General features: G+C 39.0%; 2 protein-coding genes across 2 annotated transcripts in view; both read right to left on the bottom strand.

Annotated features, from left to right (window-relative positions):
• Window positions 1-20,909, bottom strand: part of csmd3b (CUB and Sushi multiple domains 3b) — a 312,509-nt gene that overhangs the window by 215,380 nt on the left and 76,220 nt on the right. The gene's annotated exons all lie outside the window — the stretch shown is intronic.
• Window positions 7,954-13,118, bottom strand: LOC134874991 (uncharacterized). The gene is made up of 9 exons (XM_063899321.1): window positions 12,537-13,118; window positions 11,666-11,878; window positions 11,247-11,382; window positions 10,503-10,972; window positions 10,005-10,315; window positions 9,659-9,834; window positions 9,123-9,295; window positions 8,699-8,913; window positions 7,954-8,516 (listed from the first exon to the last, which is right to left on the bottom strand). The coding sequence occupies exons 1-9, from the start codon at window positions 12,821-12,823 to the stop codon at window positions 8,257-8,259; spliced, it is 2,241 nt and encodes a 746-aa protein (XP_063755391.1). The 5' UTR covers window positions 12,824-13,118; the 3' UTR covers window positions 7,954-8,256.

Here is a 20,909-nt window from a genome sequence, read left to right as displayed (position 1 = left end):
GGGTTTTTCGTCTGCCGTCTTGTGATGACACACATTAAAGCATTAATTCATGTTTTTTTACAAACCGGTATCAGTGTGTTGTTATTTTGGCATTATTATTAAACGTGTAGTACAATTCAATCACGGTAAAATGTGTTCATGTTGTTGTAGTTTGTATCTACCATATTATTTGAATGACGCGAGTAAACACAACTGACATGGGAATATTTGCATCGGGTCTGGTGTGGACGCACCATTATTCCTCAAAGCTGTGTATCCTATTGTTTAGTGTTTTATTCCTCCCTTTGTGCTTCCTGACAAGATAAAAGAGTAATGTCAGAAAATAATTCAACATAATACTATCAATTGGATCCTGGTTAATGAAAAGTAATATCTTACTAGCTAATATGACTGCGGCAAGACATAGTATGTTGTTTGGTGTCTTCCACAAACAGCAAGACCTAAAAGTTTTAGTAAACATGTGTCTCTAGTTATAATGAAGTGTTTCTAAAAGGTTTGACATTCACAATGTTGGATGCCCTTTAATTCTCTATTTTCATCTCTATTTTCTATCTGCCCTCTCATCTTCCTTTCCGTCTCCATATGTAATCAATTGCGCGTTCTAGAAGCAAAACAACCGCAACATATTGTTTATTTTTAAACCCAGCCCTCCATTAGCCCTCTATCTATTCTTTGTCTCAATCCGTTCAATCTACTTTCCTTTTTCTTCCATCTCCTCTTTATTTTTTCACACTCTCACCCTTCTCATACTAATTTCCTCAATTTCCTAAACTCTATTTTATTGTTTGTATTTGCTCATCCATCATCTCTTGTTTGTCATGTCTCACTTCTCCCCCAATTTGTTCTTTAGTAGTTAAGTTTATTACTTGAGTGTCTTCCTCTTGTACATGCATTTTTATCAAATCATCCTGTCTGTTTTTCTGCTCATCCAAACCTGTACAACATGCTTCTATCTCTCCTGTCAATTTGCTTCCTGTTGTTTTAGTTTCCCATTTTGTAGTTGGCCCTTACTCACATCTGGACTCCCTTTCTGAGCTGACTCAACTCCTTTTCTATATCTTTGTTCTCTCTCATCTAGTCCAATGCCACTCAAAACATGAATGTTGCCTTCGGTCTTTAGAGTAGCCATCGCTTTAATGTCTTCCTCCTTTTTTGGCTCAGCTGCCTTCCCATTTTTGTTCGCTTTCCTCTCATCTCCACTCTTAGTAGGCCCATATCTTCCACTTGCTCTTTAGGCTTTTGCAGTGTGATCCTTTCTTTTATTTCACTGCTCTTCCTGTTTTTTTCCCCCTCTTCCCGTCTTGTAGAACTATCCATCAAGAAACACATATATGACCTGCACGCATGGACAGCGCTTTGCTCATCTGCACACGTGCCGTTCCCCAAGCCATCCAAAGCACTGCTCCCTCAGCCACACATCCTTCAGTAGTCACAACATTGAAACAGAATGCTAAGCCTATATATGATGGTTTATGATGAAATTACTTCCTGTTTTGTTCATGTGGGTCAAAATGTGTCTATTTTCTGTGTCACTTCAGCTGCAATTACCACAGAAATCTTACTGTTGTAATTATTCTTCTCGCATTTCTCCTTCGATCATTTCGAACAATAGTTGGACAGGCATCTTCTTTGCCTTTTTATTCTAAGCTGCCTGTTCTCCCAATGGGTGGCAAATTGACAAATGTTTGTTTAATTTCAATCCAACCAATATATTGTTCCAAAGGCATTAACCAAAACAGATAATGGAAATATAATATCCTTTTTGAAACATTGCATGCATTCATGGTATTGTACGGAGCTTTTGATAAAATGCAGCCAGCAGGAAAAACACAAATATCTTGTTATGTAAATAAACTCTGAACCCTTCCGCTTCCCTTCCAAAATCTTATTTGTAATGCTTCACTCCTCTAGAGACAACATTTTAACACAAACAAACACGCACACTCACACAAACAGCCTGTATACTCTATTTCCTGTATAAGAATGTATCCCGGATTTCTGTGTTTTGAGATTTATGAGGTAAAACCAAAATTATTTGAGAGAAAGTGAAAGAGAGATGGAACCAAGGGTGTCATTCAAGGTCTATTCCTGCAGGATTGGTGTGTGGTGTATAGAGTGAAATCACATTAGCGAGTGAATGAAGAACGAGCTAATATCAGCAGAGTGCTTTCTCTGCTCTCACACACACACACACACACACACACACACACACACACACACACACACACACACACACACACACACACTTCTTTATTTTGTCCAAAAAGCAACCATGCAGTCTGGCTAATGCGATTGTCAGACCCTGTTTCTCTTTTTCTCTCCTTCCCCTGTATCTGATGGTCTCTTTATTGCCAAGAGGAAAAATAGATTTCTCATTATTATTACTGCCATGAAAGAAAGGGAGATGTGGATATGGACAGAATGAGGCAACAAACTGGTGCGTACTTAAGGCTTTCTGTCGTGTTGAAAGATAATTTCTCTGAAGTGACCTGCTTCATTAAATCACATCATGGAGTCTTCTTATGTTAACCTACTGTACAGACCATGAACTCTCTCATGGTTTGGATATAAATTCAAAGTTAGCAGTGCAAGTGAGTGTAGCAAATAAAACCATTTTTATTGAGTTTATTTAGATTACGTTGGACATCACTGAGAGCACCTATTTTTTATATAATACAATTGTCTTACAGACCAGTTTTGATTAAGAAATGGATATTGATTTACTTTTAGCTTTAAGGTGTTTTGAAATAAGCATATTACCTATAATAAAATGTACAGCCCCGGAAAAAATGAAGAGACCACTTCAGCATTATCAGTTTCTCTTCTTTTATTATTTATAGGTATGTCTTTGAATTCAATTTTTTTTTTTTTTTTTTTGTATTCTTTAAACTACTGACAATGTTTCTCTGTGTTGGAATTCAACACACACACTGGAATGGCTGCTATACATGTCGAGATAAAGATTAAAGAAGAACATTGGAGTTTTTTCTGTAAAGATGTAATGTTTATATATGTAGTAGTCTGCTGTATAAATGTGGTCAAATGACTTAAACAGAAGAGGATTGATGGCATGCTAAAATGCATAAGCTGTAGCATGCCAAAAACTTCAGAGACATGTTTAGTATCTGAGACCTATAATATATTGCTGAAAAGTGGAAGTTGAGTATAATAGGGGAACTTTAACTAATTCATTCCTAAATAGGCATCCAAAAAACGTTTCCCTTGAAAGATCATGCATGTGATCACTTCTAGGCTATGTCACTAACTATACCAGTATATCTTCTATACTTCAAAAAGAGACAAAAAAAAAGCATGCATGATGTAGCTGTTTGTGATATTGTTTTTATTATAATCGTTCAATAAAAAGACATGTTGCTTTGAGTAAACTCATAATGTATTGAGCTATGTAAAAAATGGAAAGCAGAATTGGAAGCAAATTACATTTTTATTCTCATAAGAATCAAGGGGTGGAGGAGTTCAGTATTAAAGTCTGTTTGTTTCCCTTAAATAGTGTAGCTACAAGTCCCTAACCACCAAAGTGATAGTACAGAGAGACCATTGGATGCTAGAGAATGTGTGTACATCTGTGGTGTGAATGTGTGTGTTTGAGTTTGTTTGTGTGTATTTTATTGAGATGATACTGCCCCAAGATCTGACCCCACAGACCAACAGGCTCTGAATCTGGTCTTCCTCCAGTCTCTCCCCATGTTCCCCCATAAATATTTTATGTTACTTTCCCTGCTCCAACCTGACTTGTTCCATTGGGAGAACAGGAACTGTATCAATTTAGTGGCCATTTACTTTCTTACCACTTGTCTCTCGTCCCTGTGAGGCAGGTGGTTTTTACATGTACAGCAAAAGCCTTCTCTCAGCTCCTCTTTCCAATCAGAGCACATATAAGTCAGCATGTTTAATATAACTGTGTCTTAAATGAAACAGAAGATCATAGCAAACATAGGAGTAAGGTTAAAGATAAACAAATTAAAGTGTTTGCATGTATTGAGGTTATTATATTTATAACTAATGATGACCCATAATTATAAGTCATTGCACAATATCATTTGAATGTCTTCAAAAAGTTGAACTGTAGTTACATTTTATTATGACAAAATGTTGCATTTGCATTTATACTGTAGTGATATAAAGATGAATTAAACAAATACCCAAATTATTTATTATGCGTTCCGTATACAGAGTACATCATATTTTTTTTAAGGGGTGTCAAAGCCATTTTTTAAAGACAATTTATACGCATAGCAAACTGACCATATTTTAATAATTTAACAGCAACACTTACTGTTTCATCAAAGCCACACACACACACACACACACACACACACACACACACACACACACACACACTTTAGTATTGTCATTTGGTATTTTAAAAGATGTTTTTTCTTTATTTCTTGAACATTAGTTTCTCCTGTTTCATTGTTGTTTCATCATGCAGTGTTTAGTTAATATTCAGATCATCATCATCATCATCATCATCATCATCATCATCCACACACACACACACACACACACACACACACACACACACACACACACACACACACACACACACACACACACACACACACACACACACACACACACACACACACACACACACACACACACACACACACACACACACACACACACACACACACACTTCATAAAGTTAGTTCAGTTCAGTTCATTGGTTTTTACTGCCTTAAGACCTAGCAATATAGGATTACAATGGATTACAAATTGAACAACACATTAACGTAACTACACTTACAAAACAAAATAAAAGTGAGAAGATGAACTGCACCCTCTCAATTAGAGAGATTTTTATGTGTCCTTTACCATAAAAACATGGATCTGAGATGATGATGATGTTATACTAAATTAATAAAAGGGAAGGTCATACCAATTTCCTCAAACTCTTTAAGGAGATAATATGTCATTATAATTGTCACTTAAGAATCATTTATTGTATTCATTTAAATCTACCATTAATATTGAAAGTGGCATGAACAGAGCATTGTCCCCTTTAGTAAAAACAATAAAAAGTAATCTCTCCTCCTTCCCTCTCTTCCACTTCATGTCAGTAGATTTATTTCCTCTACTGGTGTCTAAAGTTCATGGTCTGTGGCGAGTGATTGATTAGCAACACTACCCTGAGTGACACACACACACACACACACACGTCTTTTTTCAGGTCACAGTACATGTGGTCAATACTCAGTGTTGTGTCTTGTAAATCAGTCATTCCCTACCCACCATGAACTGTGTGTGCATTTGTGTGTGTGTGTATAAGGGGGTCCTTGACTATGAGGGGCCCCTAGGGACATTATTCAGAAATACCGTTCACACACACATGTGAAACACTCTCACACACACAACTGAAACCAAAAGCTCTCATAAACACAGGTGAAAATCTCTCACACACACATATGAAATGGTCTCACACACACATGTGAAACACTCTCACACACACAACTGAAACCAAAAGCTCTCACACACACATGTGAAACACTCTCACACACACATATGAAACACTCTCACACACACAACTGAAACCAAAAGCTCTCATAAACACATGTGAAAATCTCTCACACACACATATGAAACGCTCTCACACACACATGTGAAACGCTCTCACACACACATGTGAAACGCTCTCACACACACATATGAAACGCTCTCACACACACATATGAAACGCTCTCACACACACATATGAAACGCTCTCACACACACATATGAAACGCTCTCACACTCACATGTGAAACACTCTCACACACACATATGAAACGCTCTCACACACACATATGAAACGCTCTCACACACACATATGAAACGCTCTCACACTCACATGTGAAACACTCTCACACACACATATGAAACGCTCTCACACACACATATGAAACGCTCTCACACACACATATGAAACGCTCTCACACACACATATGAAACGCTCTCACACACACATATGAAACGCTCTCACACACACATATGAAACGCTCTCACACACACATATGAAACGCTCTCACACTCACATGTGAAACGCTCTCACATACACATATGAAATGTTGAGTTCAGTAGGGAATTAGGAGTGCATTACAGTTAAAAAGGAAGGCCTTCCTGTCACATGAAGGAAGCAGGATGCTAAATTTCAAGGAAGTCAACTTCAACCACAATGAATGTTCATCTGATCCTCATTATTTTCCAAGTCCAAACTTTATTTTTTGCAGTGAGAGGTAATGAAGAGGATGTTTTAAGTTTTTTCAGTAGTGCTTTGCAATGCATTGAGTCACTGCAAAGTGAAGAATCCAACAATTTGGATCAGGAGAGGCTTTTTCGAGTGCTCGATGACCACACACGAACTATATCTGCATTTCTTGCTGTGTTAAGGTATGGTCATGATAATAGGGATGTCAGTGAGCTACTAGGATCATTATATAGATGCTTTCGCAACTTGCTGCATGAACATGAGGCCAGACGGAGATCCACTGATGTGACAAACAATCTAATACCCCCAACAACCTTGACTGGCCATCCAGGTCGACCCCAATACAGCATAACCGCTGAACAGATTTCTCATTGTGTGTCCATTGGTATGACATGGCAGGGAATTGCATCATGCTTTGGAATCAGTCGAAGAACCCTATACAGACACAGGCAAACTCTGGAAGTTGAGCCATTAAGATATGCAGTATTGTCAAACCAAGATCTGGACAGCATTGTGACAAATATACTGCAGAACACTCCAAATGCAGGTGAAGCATATGTAATTGGAAGCCTGCGATCACGTGGCCTAAGAGTTCAGCGTTGGCGGGTCAGACAGAGCCTGCATCAAGTTGATCCCATTGGGCGGTCATTTAGACGTCGTCATGCTATACGACGAAGGGTCTACAGTGTTCAGGTCCCCAACCAATTATGGTAAGTTGACTTGTAAACTGTTCAGATGTGCACATTTTAAGTACATACTTTCTTTAATGTAGTGTATATCTCCCAACAGGCATTTTGACGGCAACCACAAGCTGGTTAGGTGGCGGATGGTCTTTCATGGCTGTGTCGATGGCTTTAGCCGGACTATTATATACTTACGGTGCTTATCTAACAACAGAGCTTCAAGTGTCTTGTCATTATTTATAGAAGCAGTAGAAAACTTTGGTTTGCCTTTAAGGGTCAGATGTGATCACGGTATGGAAAATATACATGTTGCCCGTTTTATGTTGGAAAGAAGGGGGTTGAACAGTCGTAGCGTTATTACAGGTGTTTCAGTACACAACCAAAGGATTGAGAGACTATGGGCAGAACTCAATAGAGTTGTATCAAGACACTTTGCAAATATTTTTAACTTTATGGAGGAACAGGGTATACTGGATTCATTGAATGAACTTCATCTTTTTTGTCTGCATTATGTCTATTTACCAAGAATTGAAAGGGCAGTAACAGAATTCATCAACCAGTGGAACAACCATGGCCTCTCCACACAAGGGGGGCAGACACCACTACAGCTGTGGCATACAGGTGTCATAAACAGCGTAGGAATCCATCCGGTTATAAATGACATTATTGATGTTGACACCCATTATGGTATTGATGAAGAAGGACCATTACCTGAACTTCAAACCAATAATAATGTTATCATTCCAGACATTGATCTTGCCATTAATGAGACCACAATGAACAATATTCAACAAGTGAATCCACTTGAAAATGATGGAAACCATGGAATACATTTATTTTTGTCACTCTTGCAGTATATTCAGTCCACATAGGAGTTACTTTGTAAATAAGCTGTTTCCCAACACTAAATGAACCTAATAAACATTTTTTCAAAACTATAAGAAGCATTTGTTCAAAGTGTTTTTTTCAAAAAGACATACTGCGAGACAAGCAGAGACTGAGACTTTAAAGATTGCAAACTTTATTGCAACAGCAATATTATGAACTAAATATGAAATGAAATAAATGAATGAATGTGAAATAAATATGAACCATATATTGGTATTGACTTAATAAAACTACACAGGTAAAGGAAACGTAACATTCCATTCCCTAAAAAGTGTTTAACAAAGTGAAATAACACAGGAAAAAGTATTAAACACACATGTAAATGTCTTTACCTGTGTAGCTTTACTTATTGACTTTTATTGAGTCAATTCCAATATGTGGTATAAATCTCAAATGAATAGCTGCATCAGAAAAATATTAAAATATTTAACGAAAGAAATGTTGACACGTTGAAAACTTATTTCCACCACTGTATATTCATGACCTGCCAAACCCATGAGTGTTCCCTAAAGCAAAGTCAAACTTGTCTTTAAAGAGTTCATATGACACATGTAGCGGCAACCTGATGCAGTTGACACATGTGTTGGCCATAGGGAACAATGGTGTCGAGGCATAGTCGTCCTCTCCCTTGTGAATGAACTCCACAGAAGGTGTTGGGGAAAAGCCGATGGGTGGCACCACAGAGGCTCCTGTTGCGAAGGCCAATATTTTTTGTAGTTTGGATGGCCCTTCTTCTTCTATACAAAAAAACAGAAAAACAATTTAAGTGGTAGTTGGTCTAATTAACATGTTTATTGAACATCTCTTGAGTTATTATCATTAGCTGATGATGGCATGTATTTTTTGTAGGAAAAACTATTTTTAAAGTAAAAATATAAATAGATGCATCATTTTACGAGTAGTATAAACTATCAATTACCTTCTGCATCCTGGAGATAGTCTCTCCAGAAGATTACAACCATTTCTTCTGCAGTTCTCTTGTTGCTCCCTTCTGGAGAGAGTGGAATGCTGAAGAGATTGTCCATCTGGTCAGCAGTGAGAAGACTTGCCTCATAGCAAAACAGGGGCTTAAAGCTGTCAGGATGTCTCCTGATTTTTTCAAGAACCCCAAGAGTCTTCAGACCTTCACAGAATCTGTACAAAGTACATGGAAACATTTTACTAATTTTGCATAATTTAAATAGGGTTCCTAATTCACTTATGAATTGTCAATTTGTGACTTACTTGTATATACAAATAATAGTTTTAAGTTTTAGTGAAGTTAATCCTACAACATGTTGGTCAATAATTCAAATTCTGATTCCTATTCTGATTAACCTGACGAAATAACCAACACTGAATACCTTTGAAATGGACCTTGGACCCTGTGGACAACCTGAAACATCACTATGTCCTGTACCAGCAGCTCCCTGTCCCTGATTGACTGCACAGGCCTTAGACATCCTGCATTAGCCAGGTACTCAAGTAGAGGTGCCTTTGACTCCTCAAGCTCCTCAACCGTGGTACTTTCAGATACCTAGCATCACAAGGAGCAGCAGGTTGGCTTGTTATGGGGGCTACTTGTTATGCTTATAACTTAACGGTTAAAAAAACAGACACTAGAGGACTGCATAATTACATGATAACAAAAGGTCCCTTAACAGTTGATTGAGGTTCAGGGTTTTTTTCCCACATAGCTACAATGTCACAGAAAACATAGAAATTATAATTGGCTTGTCTGTTGGATTGTGGTGAAATTCAAACTACAACACATGGAAAGTGGGCATTCAGCAATGGACTGGGCAGGACCGATACTGCCTCTCAAAATGTAAAACAGCAAGAGAACATTGTAATATTACCTAATTCTAATGGAATATAACATGTAAAACTACCAACTGACCTTTTTGACTTTCTCAAGGAGTTCTGGGTCAGCTATGTCTTCTACAGCTGGATTTGCTGAACCATCAACAAGAAGCGAAAACACTGTTGGTGACAGGAAGTTTGGTGGTGGACCACCATGCACCAAACTCACTGCAATGGCTCTGCCAGCGTTGTAGTACCGGTCCTCTCTTAGAGCTGCAAAACAATCACATAAAAGGAAATGTAATATTGAAAAATGAGTAAAGACTCATTGCTACATATTATCATGGATTTTATGTGTTATTAAATACATTGTAGATCAGTTTGCATGTAAAAATCACCATACACTAAAATAGCTATAAAATAAAAAAACAACAAGACATTACCAGTACTGTCAAGAGCAAAGTTCTTGCTGTTTTCTTTTCCCTCAAACATGGCGGATCTGGCAATGGTCTCCATCAGCAGCCTCAAGAATTCCCTCCTTGGCCCTCCTAAATCAATCCCTTCCTCATTTCTCCCCATGTCATCTGAGAACTTTACAGAAATCATCAAGTTTGGGTCGTAGGATACCCTTTGGAAACCCCGCATGGCTCCTTCCCAGACAGCAGAGCGATTTATATTGAACCTGCACTGTCGTTTTGTAATAATTTTGCTTGACAGTTCCAGCAGTATCTCCTGACTCGGGACCTTTTCTGCACTATAAAGACAAAAATGATCAAAAACACAGTAAAGTTACACATTTTAGAATAACCCTTTTTTCGTCATTGCAAGCATCCAAATAATCCTCAATGTGTACGTCACAATAATTTAAAGGTCAATTATCAGATGACATCCTTATTAGTTATCCTGATCTGTCACGCTCGCAGTCTGTGTGAGCTACTCACATTGGACACTCCATACTGGCAATAATGGCCTTGTTTAATTCCTCGTCATCTGAGGAGTCGTCAGGAAGAGTTGACACAAGTGCTAAATATGATGAGTAGTCATCATGGCCGCTAGTCCCATGGTTGCCATCACTCCTTGGAAGGCAGCCTCCATCTTGACTGCTTGTGCCAGGGCCGCCATCCACTCCTTCCACTACTAATCTACTCCTTTTAACAGCACTGGTAGCTGGGTGGTTGGTGGCATCATCATTATAATCATCGTCAATACCAGTGCCAGTGCCAGGATTGCCTTCACCATCAATATTGCCAGTACAGGGATCATTATTTCTCATTGCTCTTGAGGCTGCCCTGGTGGTGACACAGCTGCTCATGCCTGCAGGGATTTGCAGGATTTCACAACAATCCTCATCACTGTCCTTAGCAGTTGATCTGTCAGTGGCAGAAAGTTCACTTTCCTCCTCTGAGTCAGTCTTTGAAACAGAAAGAAAGAAAACCCAAAATGATATATCAAAAGCAAAAAAAGCAAGACTTTGAAATTAAATAACCTTAAATAAAAAACAAGTTATTACATAACCGATTAAAATAGGGAGCCTTTGTTCACACTCTTCTCAATTTAAATTGCTCTATTTGAATTTAATATAAACTTCAAATTGCTATAAGCAGGTAACAGTTAACATTTTCTTTTCAAAAGGTAATTATACTGAATTTAATTAAGTGGTAAAACAAACAAAAAAGCAAACTTACTAAAAGGGTCCTTGATGGTCTTACATACAGGGCTTTGGTTTTAAAAACCTTGTGGATTAGCATCCCATTCAGCTCCTGACCCTCCTGGATCTTAGGGGACACCAACTTATTGCCACAAGACATTACAAGCTGGAGGCTACAAAGAAGATGTAGGATATTACAACAAGAAGAAATACTTTACGGCTAAGGGCTTAACAATATGATGTAACAGTATGCTTGTGTTAGTGTGTGTCTGTCTGTCTGTCAGGTTCTTGCTCCTATAAGGTGTGTGACTGAATCCTGTACATTTTGAGCCAAATTCAACTTTTATGTGTTTTTATAAATGATGATTGCAATTTGAAACTACGTTTTAAAAGTGCTCTTTAAATAAAGATTATTGTATTATTAACAACGCAAGAAGGAAAAAGAAAAAGGTTTACCTGACGTCCTCCGGAATATGCTCACCAAAGCCTTGTCTGATACGATCAATAACAGTCCGGTGGTCCCAGGCCTTCTGGAACTCAAAGGCACTGAGGATATGTCCATGTTTGTGTAACCGTACCTTTGGACGTTGTTTGCACACTACATCCAATGATGGATTGGGGAGTAGTATCACGTCCTTATTGAAATGGCCATGCTGCTGTGCCCTAGCTCTGAAATAAGAATGTATTATGCATTATAAGTCTACTATTCGACTACATGAAGGCAGACAGTTAAGTCATACTGCTATAATAAAACAATAATGAGAAAACAGTAAGTCAGGGTACTAAAGTATAATCAGTTTTCCCCTTAATTAAAAACGATAAAACGAGCAAATGTTTTTTTTCCCCGTTTTAAACCAAAAATTAAGTGCATCTGAGTCACCAGCACAGGTCCATATCTCCCACTGTGAAGGTTATAACAATGTTAATGTTATTATTATTATTGTTATTAATAATAATGATAAAACCGACAATGCTCTTCATTTGGGAAGGAAATAACAGTTTCCACATTATTAATTAATGCCACTGAACTAAAATAATATAACTTTATTTAGCACACTAGCTAGCTAACTTCCGCTTACTCTGGAGCTAATAGCCTGGTTCTCCTGGCAGTGAAGTTATCTCACATATCATTTTTATTAACTTCAGTCAAGTTTTGTCTCCAATACGCAAGCAAAAGTAGAAAAATTAAAATGACATCAAACCAAAACACTCAAAATGTTGTTTTTTTCGTTTTTGAAGTGAAAACGGATTGACAGTCTGTTAGCAGTGGAAACGATGTTCATGCTATATATAAAGATAATTTCAAACTCCGGATATTTATAATTACCTTGTTTTCCTCGTGCCAGATGTCCATGTGCCAAAGCAATGTTGTGCTTGATAACGTGGTGCACAATCTCTCCTAAGAGGAGCTGTAGCTGGCCGCTGCCCGCTGCGGGATGGGAAGAGCGATGCTAGGTGACCGTCCACGGTGTCCTCACCTCGAGTTGGAACGGTCGGTTGCTGCACCATTGTGGTTGCACTTGACAGCGTTCTAATGGTCTCCGCTGAGGCCAATATAGTGTTGAGCAACGCTGCTGCCTCAGTTAGGCTACGTGCGGGCTGTTGAGAAGACATCGGTGTAGCGAACCAACAAACAATAGTATTTCGCCTGTATTTTGCAATGCGCTGTTTGTTCTCAACCGTTTCCTGTTTAATTGGAACGCCTTCCGTTTCAAGTGAAATGCCTTCCGTTTCAAGTGAAATGCCTTCCGTTTCAAGTGAAATGCCTTCCGTTTCAAGTGAAATGCCTTCCGTTTCAAGTGAAATTCCTCTCACACAACATACTGAAATTCCTCTCACACAACATACTGAAATTCCTCTCACACAACATACTGAAATTCCTCTCACACAACATACTGAAATTAATATATACATTTAAAAAAATATTTTCACGGATGTGTGAGAGCGTTTCATATGTGTGTGTGAGAGCGTTTCATATGTGTGTGTGAGAGCGTTTCATATGTGTGTGTGAGAGCGTTTCATACATGTGTGTGAGAGCGTTTCATATGTGTGTGTGAGAGTGTTTCACATGTGTGTGTAAGACCATTTCATATGTGTTTATGAGAGCTTTTGGTTTCAGTTGTGTGTGTGAGAGTGTTTCACATGTGTGTGTGAACGGTATTTCTGAATAATGTCCCTAGGGGCGCCTCATACTTGACCATGGTGACATGCTGTCAATTAAATTAGTCACACATGTAAATTCACCAGATACAGATCCACATAAACACACGTAGACACACTGGCCAGGTCACCTTTACACCCCCCTCATTGATGAGCTCCATTCATCACAGAGCGAAAGAGAGGGAGAGAGAGAGAGAGAGAGAGAGAGAGAGAGAGAGAGAGAGAGGGAGACACTTTGCAACCTAAAAACGCTTACATGTATGATAATCAAAATAAAACCAGAACAAAGTGAAAATCACATTGAATATCAAAACACATATTCAGACTAAATGACCTCTGAAAACATACTAAAGATCAACATGCACACTGACCTTCAAAAAAGGCAAACACACCTCCTTAACAAGAATGCACATGGACACACTCAGCAACACCAGACTGAGCGTCAGACTGGGAGAAAACCAACTCCCCTCCAGCAGATCGCATTCAATGCTGCTAGCACTGCTTAGTTTGTCCGTCTCTTTTGTCTGTTGGTCTCTATGCATTCTGACTATTGTGTGTGGGTGTGTGTGTGTGTGTGTGTGTGTGTGTGTGTGTGTGTGTGTGTGTGTGTGTGTGTGTGTGTGTGTGTGTGTGTGTGTGTGTGTGTGTTTGTGTGTGTGTGTGTGCGTGTGTGTGTATGTGTCACTTATTGGCACCCAGCAGTGCAAACATCCATTCCTTCCAATCCCTCTCAGGATTGCTGTGATGCCCAGGGACGATAAGCCCTTTTGTGGTGCATAGCGGAGGGGGGGGGGGGGGGGGGTTCTCATCCCAGAGCTTTGGCGGTGACAAGGGCCATCGCTGCTCTCTGTGCACCCCCGAAGAGAGAGACACTCTGACTGGGGTTGAATAGTGGATTAACCTCTCTGTCAGCCCCAGAGGTTTCAAGACAACATGCAAACTCTGACAGATTCAAACTGGAGCCTATTAAAGGTAATCTATAACTGCGGAGTAGAATACTGGCTCTTTTTCCATTTACAATTATACTTTATGTTTGATAAGGATAAATGGTTGAAACCTATGTTTTAAGTTTTAATACGGTCAATGTCAACCCAATGACTGGCAATGGTATCTTGGCATATTTGCACAGGTCTGTGTGTTTGCACTAGAAGAAAATTGGAGGTGTAATGAGCCAATCGTTGGTAGCCGATATAATTGTACGTTTTTGTTAGCAGTATAAGTATTGTTTCTTTTCATTTCACTAAATGTATTTATTTAATTATTTATCTGGCATAATTTGAAGCTATGTGTGACTTTTTACAGTTCTACGTACCAAATAGGCTGCAAGAATATATAAAACATACAAAGGATTCTTGTCACTTGCCAAAGCGTCATGCCTGTGTACGTGGAGTTGGTGTTCCTCATGAGTCTTTCAATGGTAACAGTAAACAGTATCTTTCCAATGTTGAAAAAGGAGTTGTTGCTTCCACTATTAAATGATGAATGTTAGGAACTGTCTCTCCCCTCCCTTCCTCTGTCTCTCTGTCGTTCTCTCTCTCCTGCAGTTAGATAGATGGGGAGTGCTGCCCCCCTGAGCTAACGCTTGTTTAGGCTGCTGGCTACCTCATCACTTACTGTTAAACCTGACACACAGACATTGAAAGGGGCAAACAAACACAAAAATGCATATACTGGAAGGGTCACACACATTGATGTGGTTCACACACATGTGTGTGCCTGCAAGTACACACACCCCGGTATTCTGTAGATAGGTAGAGACAGATTGCATGTGTCTGCTGGCATTTAAAGGGGAGGCGGCAGGGCTGACAGCACCTTAAAGCGACAGTCAATGGAAAGATATATGGATGGAGGGAGACTAGGAGGAGATATGATGGTGGGAGAGAGAGAGAATGTAAGAGAAGACATATGATGGGAGGACCCACACACACCCACACACACCCACACACACACACAAACACACGCACACACACACACACACACACACACACACACACACACACACACACACGTTGAGGCCAACATCAGAAGTCAGTTGTCATTCTTTAGCATTTGTATGCACAAATATAGCCATGCTCAGAACATCAAGAGGTGTTATAAAATGTTTACTCCAGTTACCTAACATTATGATTTAAGTCCTACAAATTGTTCGATAGTGTATTACAAGACCCAAGCCTTGCACTGATAATGTTCTATCTGAATGAGGGAATAACCTCACTACTGCCTAAAGTACTCTCATTGCTGTTTGTAGGTTTTCCTTTAATGAAATTGTAAAAAAACTTAACTTAAAGTGATCTATAGCTGCTTGGGCAATTCCTGCAAAATGCTTACTTTTAGTGAGACACTTTTTAGCTAGAGATATTTTTTGTAATGTTTTATTATCAAGGTCAGCTAGTGGACTGTCTGCTAGTTTTTAATTTGTTCATGTTTTCTTCATTGTAGGCATTTTAGTGTGTGTTTGTGTGTATGTGTGTGTGTATGTGATTATCTCTCTGTACTGAGGTGTGTACCCTTGCCTGCGGTAATAACTATCTCGTTGACTTTTTAGAGGGAGCAAACAGCCACACAACACAGAGAGTAACAGAGACACAACAGCACACAACTGAACACACACACACACACACACACACACACACACACACACACACACACACACACACACACACACACACACACACACACACACACACACACACACACACACACACACACACACACACACACACACACACACACACACACACACACACACACACACACACACACACACAGCAATAAGAGATGTTAGAAAACACTCAGATGTTGATGCTTGCACTGAGTGAATGGTTGAATGTTAACATGGCTTGTTGCCTGAAGGCTTTTGGCACAGTGGTCCTGTTTATGTAAAAGACATTTAATACGCATCTAAAAGTAGTACATATAAAAAAAAAAACACAGAAATATTCCCTACGCTCGTGTTGCCTTTATGAAAAGAAATGAAAAAAAAACACCATATGAAGAATGTTATAATCATAAGGCAACACATTTAAACTACGATCAATTATATTTTCATAAAGTAAGGAACAGTTACTTACACTTAGTGAGAATGCAGTTCTTATGATTAGCTCAAGTTTGCATTGTAAAACGTTTTCATTTACTTTAGTGGACATGAGTCGAGTGGAAATCAAAGTAAAAATGCTGTTTGGGTTATCACAAGATGATGCTATCACTCTGGAAATTAAGATCAACATTTTTTAAATGACAAACAACGCTAAAAAGCAAACACATGATTCAGTTGATGACTGAACAGTGACTGGCTGTACGGCTTACTCTATACATTAATAATGCTGGAGCACTTAACGTTTGACATCATATATGTGGATTACTGACAGCTGCAAACTGTACTTCTTAGTGTAGGCAGGTTGAGGGTCTGTTAACTGTAGAGCTTGAAACTCACATATGATTGGTCCCTAAAAAAACGACAGATACAACGTCTCAGAATGAAAACAATAAGTCAGTAAAGTTGACGAGAGCCGCACTATCCAGTGGGAGCATGTATTGTTCTTAGCTGTGAATCAGAAATGATTGTTTAAATACATAAAATCAGCCTGAGGTGCTCTCATCCTAAACGTCCTGTTGTTATAAACTCTTAGGGGAAGTTTTTGATAATTACAAATAACAGAAATATAGAACTATTTAACGCAGCAATATTTAGACCATATAAAAAAAAGGACAGGTACGTATAAACACTTTTTGGGTTATAGCATATGCCTGTAATGTTGCACACTTAAAAAGACCGTATCCTCACAAAATGATACAGCATATGAAATGGGTATCTGGCACTAAGCTAGTGATTTTCTCCATTTCCTCTTGAGACTTTAATATGCTATTGTGTAAAAATGAATTACATTCTAAATTGCTCCTTTAAGAATCTACTCCATAATGACTTTAGCCTCCAATGGAGATTTAAATGACTGTTTGTGAGTTTCCTGAGGTTGTGATTGTGTATGTCTGTGTCTCCCTGAGTGTGTCCTACTATGTTAGTGTTAGCCCATGGGATCAGACCAAGTTCTGACATTTAGTTTTAATGTTTTATAACAAAAGGCTATTATATAGTACTGCATACTAATGACTTGGAAACGTACAAAAATAACCTATTATACTGATGGAACATACAGCAATGTAAGAGTTGGGAATAACAATGGTCTTTATAGAATATAGTAGAATGACATTTTTCACACACACACACCCACACCCACACACACACACACAGTACAGAATTCCCATGGCCCAGTGAGGATACACAGGCTTTAATGGTCAAGTGACACACAGTGATTAATTGATACATCAACGCAGTGTGTGTTCACGCATTGGTATGTGTGTTAAGGTCACAACATGGTCTTTTAATGAAATGCTTGTATTTCTGTCTTGAAGGATAGTGGAGAGCAACAGAGCAGAGAGAAACACATTGTTCTCAGTCTCTCTGTCTCCGGGCCTTTATGTCTCCTTATGTGTGACTGTCCCTGCTCAATCGTACGATCCTCTCTAGCGGGGTGGAGGCTTAAAGTTTTACTACACCCCTCCATGTAATCTTTAAACATGTTTAGGTAGATGTTTTTGTATGCAGAGAAGCAGTCCGCAAGAAGAAGGCTAAATGAAGGAATGATTGTTAGTTCAACGAAATGCTGAACCCTTTGGTTGGGATTTTGGCTACACAAAGCTCTATACTGCAAGTGGCTGAATTGTTGTGAAAAGCAAAATAATGACTGGTTGTTAAGTGCTAAATCATAATACACCGACTATTAAAGGAATGTATGATCCGTGCAATGCTTCTATGCTTTCATACAAACAAAACATTGAAAGACATTTGATAAAGCAGAGATGTACAAAGAGAGAAGGACAAAATATTGCAGGTCTAAACCACGATAAGTTTAAATGAAGCATTTCAGAACCAAAGCATATTGTGTCCAGAAAGGGCTGTGGAGACAGAAAATGTGAAAAAATGCAAAGAAATCCTACCCAGAGTGAGAATGAGCCACTGTTGATGTCTGATTGCTTGTGTTATGTGACACTGTAAAGGGAAGAATTCCTCTGTTGTCCCATGACAATTTGAGTACTGATGTGTTTAGTGTTCACACTGAATGACTCACAAAAGTAGAGCTTCAGTGTGCTTCCCTCCACATAATAAGAGAAGCGTGTCTCATGCAGCCCACACAGTTTACTACCAAACTCCAGAGGGACAGTGGGTGGCTAGTCTCCCGAAAGATGTTGTTGTCTGAACAAACGCCACACACCTATAAAAAGTGTGTATTACAGAAATAACAAAGAGGTCTTGTTTTATCAAAATAGGGCATATATTTTGGACTATACGTTTATTCTTCAGGTTTCAACGGCTAGACGATTCTAAACACACACTTCAGAAAGGGAAAGAGGAATTGTATTTTTCATAAAGTCCAATTGTGGCTCAGGAGGATCATCTGTTTGAACAAGCCTACTCAAAGCGAACATTGCTGCACAAATCCCTGCACCGTCAGTCAACGTGTCAAAGTGTGATCGGGCAAGATACTGGACCCCAAACTGCTCCCAATGGCTTATAAAAAACGCTGTGTGAGTTTGGATGAATCTTTATCACTCCTGTTGAGTGGAAGGAATATTGTTTAGCAGCCTCGTATGAATAAGGGTTTGAAGAATGTTAATTCACAAAGACTATCAAATGAATGCAGTTTGTTTACCAAATCTTTATCATATTCCTCTATACCTTTGCCACTCTTTCTTTAATCTGTATGTATTGCCAGGCAGTGTCTCCACCCCTCCCTCTAGGGGCAGTGGGCCGACTCTGTGGCTGATCACAGTGATCCTTCCCTGAGGAACAGTCTGCCTGACACCTGGGTGACTGCCCTAGGCGAGCTATATGTGTGTATGTGCGTCAGTGTGGGAGTGTGTGTGTGTGTGTGTCAAGGGGCTAATGGGCGGCTTGAGGGGATTACCAGCTTAACCACTGGGATTACTGGGACTTCACAAACACAGAGAGATGCACACATACACAGAAGACTGTCTATATTACGAGACAAGAGTGTTTTCCAAGGGATATTGGCTGACTTGTTTCCCCGCCTTGGTTCTCTTTAGCCTCCTATTCAAAAAACAACCGAGTTAAGAAGATCGAGCCATGACCAAGGCTAAGTGGGTCTCATCAAGGTCATGTACAATTTACCAGGTTTATCACCGAATGAAAGTCCATTTGTTTGGAGTATCAATGGTGTAATTTGAAAGTGACAAGAGCAAAAGCCCTAATGAAAGGCAGAAATCCAATGTCGCAAATAAACTCGGAGTAATGACACCCCAGTCCAACCTTGACATCCATTGAAGCAATAAAAAAAAGGTTTACCTTACAGCCAAAGAATTGCCAAACTGTTGCTGCTTTAATCACAAAGGCATCATGCTGTTGCCAAGGAACTCTGAATAGATTAAAACACTGATCTTTATTTTGGGGGAAAGCAATTATTCTTACTGCAAACACTCAGAATGGCCTTGTTAATTGCCACACTCCAATATTAAATGACAAGTTAAAGGTTTCACGATAAGGGTTAAGTGTTTGTGCGTGCCTCACTCATATTATATAATTCACCAATGAATATTCACAAACTAAGTTGGTACTCGTCTTCGTAATCTCAAGTGGTTATAATACCAACAAATAGCTTAACATCTAAACTAAAGAAAACGGAGAACCCCCATTATAAGAGAAAGGAACAATAACACAGATCATGTGTGTGTTGGTTTATAATATAGAGTTGTTAACAGTCAAATTGAAAGATCTCTATATTTAGGACATATTTTCAAATTGACAAATTGTTCGTACTTGAGTGTAGAGTTTTCCTTGCTGATGCACCCAATTATGTTTTGCACTGTGGCTGGAGGTTGAGTCAAATAATTAGATGTGAATGGGGCAGTTTCTGAAGACAAAGTTTTGCCTTCATCAAGCACTGATAGGTAATACTGCAGGTATTTAAATTCACTCACGGTAATGAATAGGTTATTGCATATGGTGTGTAGCAGCGCACCTTTTCTCGCATAAAACTGAAAAGAACATCCATAGAAAATTAGGGGGAAAACAATTACCACCAGTCCCAGGTGTATTAAATGCAAGCAGACATAATATCTCTACAGGCTACAGTGGTTTCAATGTGACACAAAGAACAGGAGCTCCAAAGACTCAAGAGAGATATTTCACCAGGGGATTTGACTCCTGAATATTGTACTGCACTGTTTGAGTCATTGTAATGATTATAATTATAATCAGTGCCAGGCTGAGCTGAAAAGAACAGAGCCGGTTATCAGTACTGAATTAATGACATTTATAGGAAGAATTGAGGGAGAAACAGATGGGGAGGGGAGAGTGTGGTGGGGGGTTGAATTAATATTATGAGAAGACAGACAGAGACGGGATGAGAGACAGCAATTAAGAAGCATAGAAAAGAAAGGGTGAATTACAATCGTTCAGAGGAAGGCAGTTATTGACAGAATGACTGAGACAGATTGTGAGAAAGAGAGATGATACCAGCGACTC

The sequence above is a fragment of the Eleginops maclovinus genome, chromosome 13 (assembly GCF_036324505.1).
Source record: "Eleginops maclovinus isolate JMC-PN-2008 ecotype Puerto Natales chromosome 13, JC_Emac_rtc_rv5, whole genome shotgun sequence".
NCBI lineage: Eukaryota > Metazoa > Chordata > Actinopteri > Perciformes > Eleginopidae > Eleginops > Eleginops maclovinus.
This window is presented reverse-complemented; position numbering and strand designations above follow the sequence as displayed.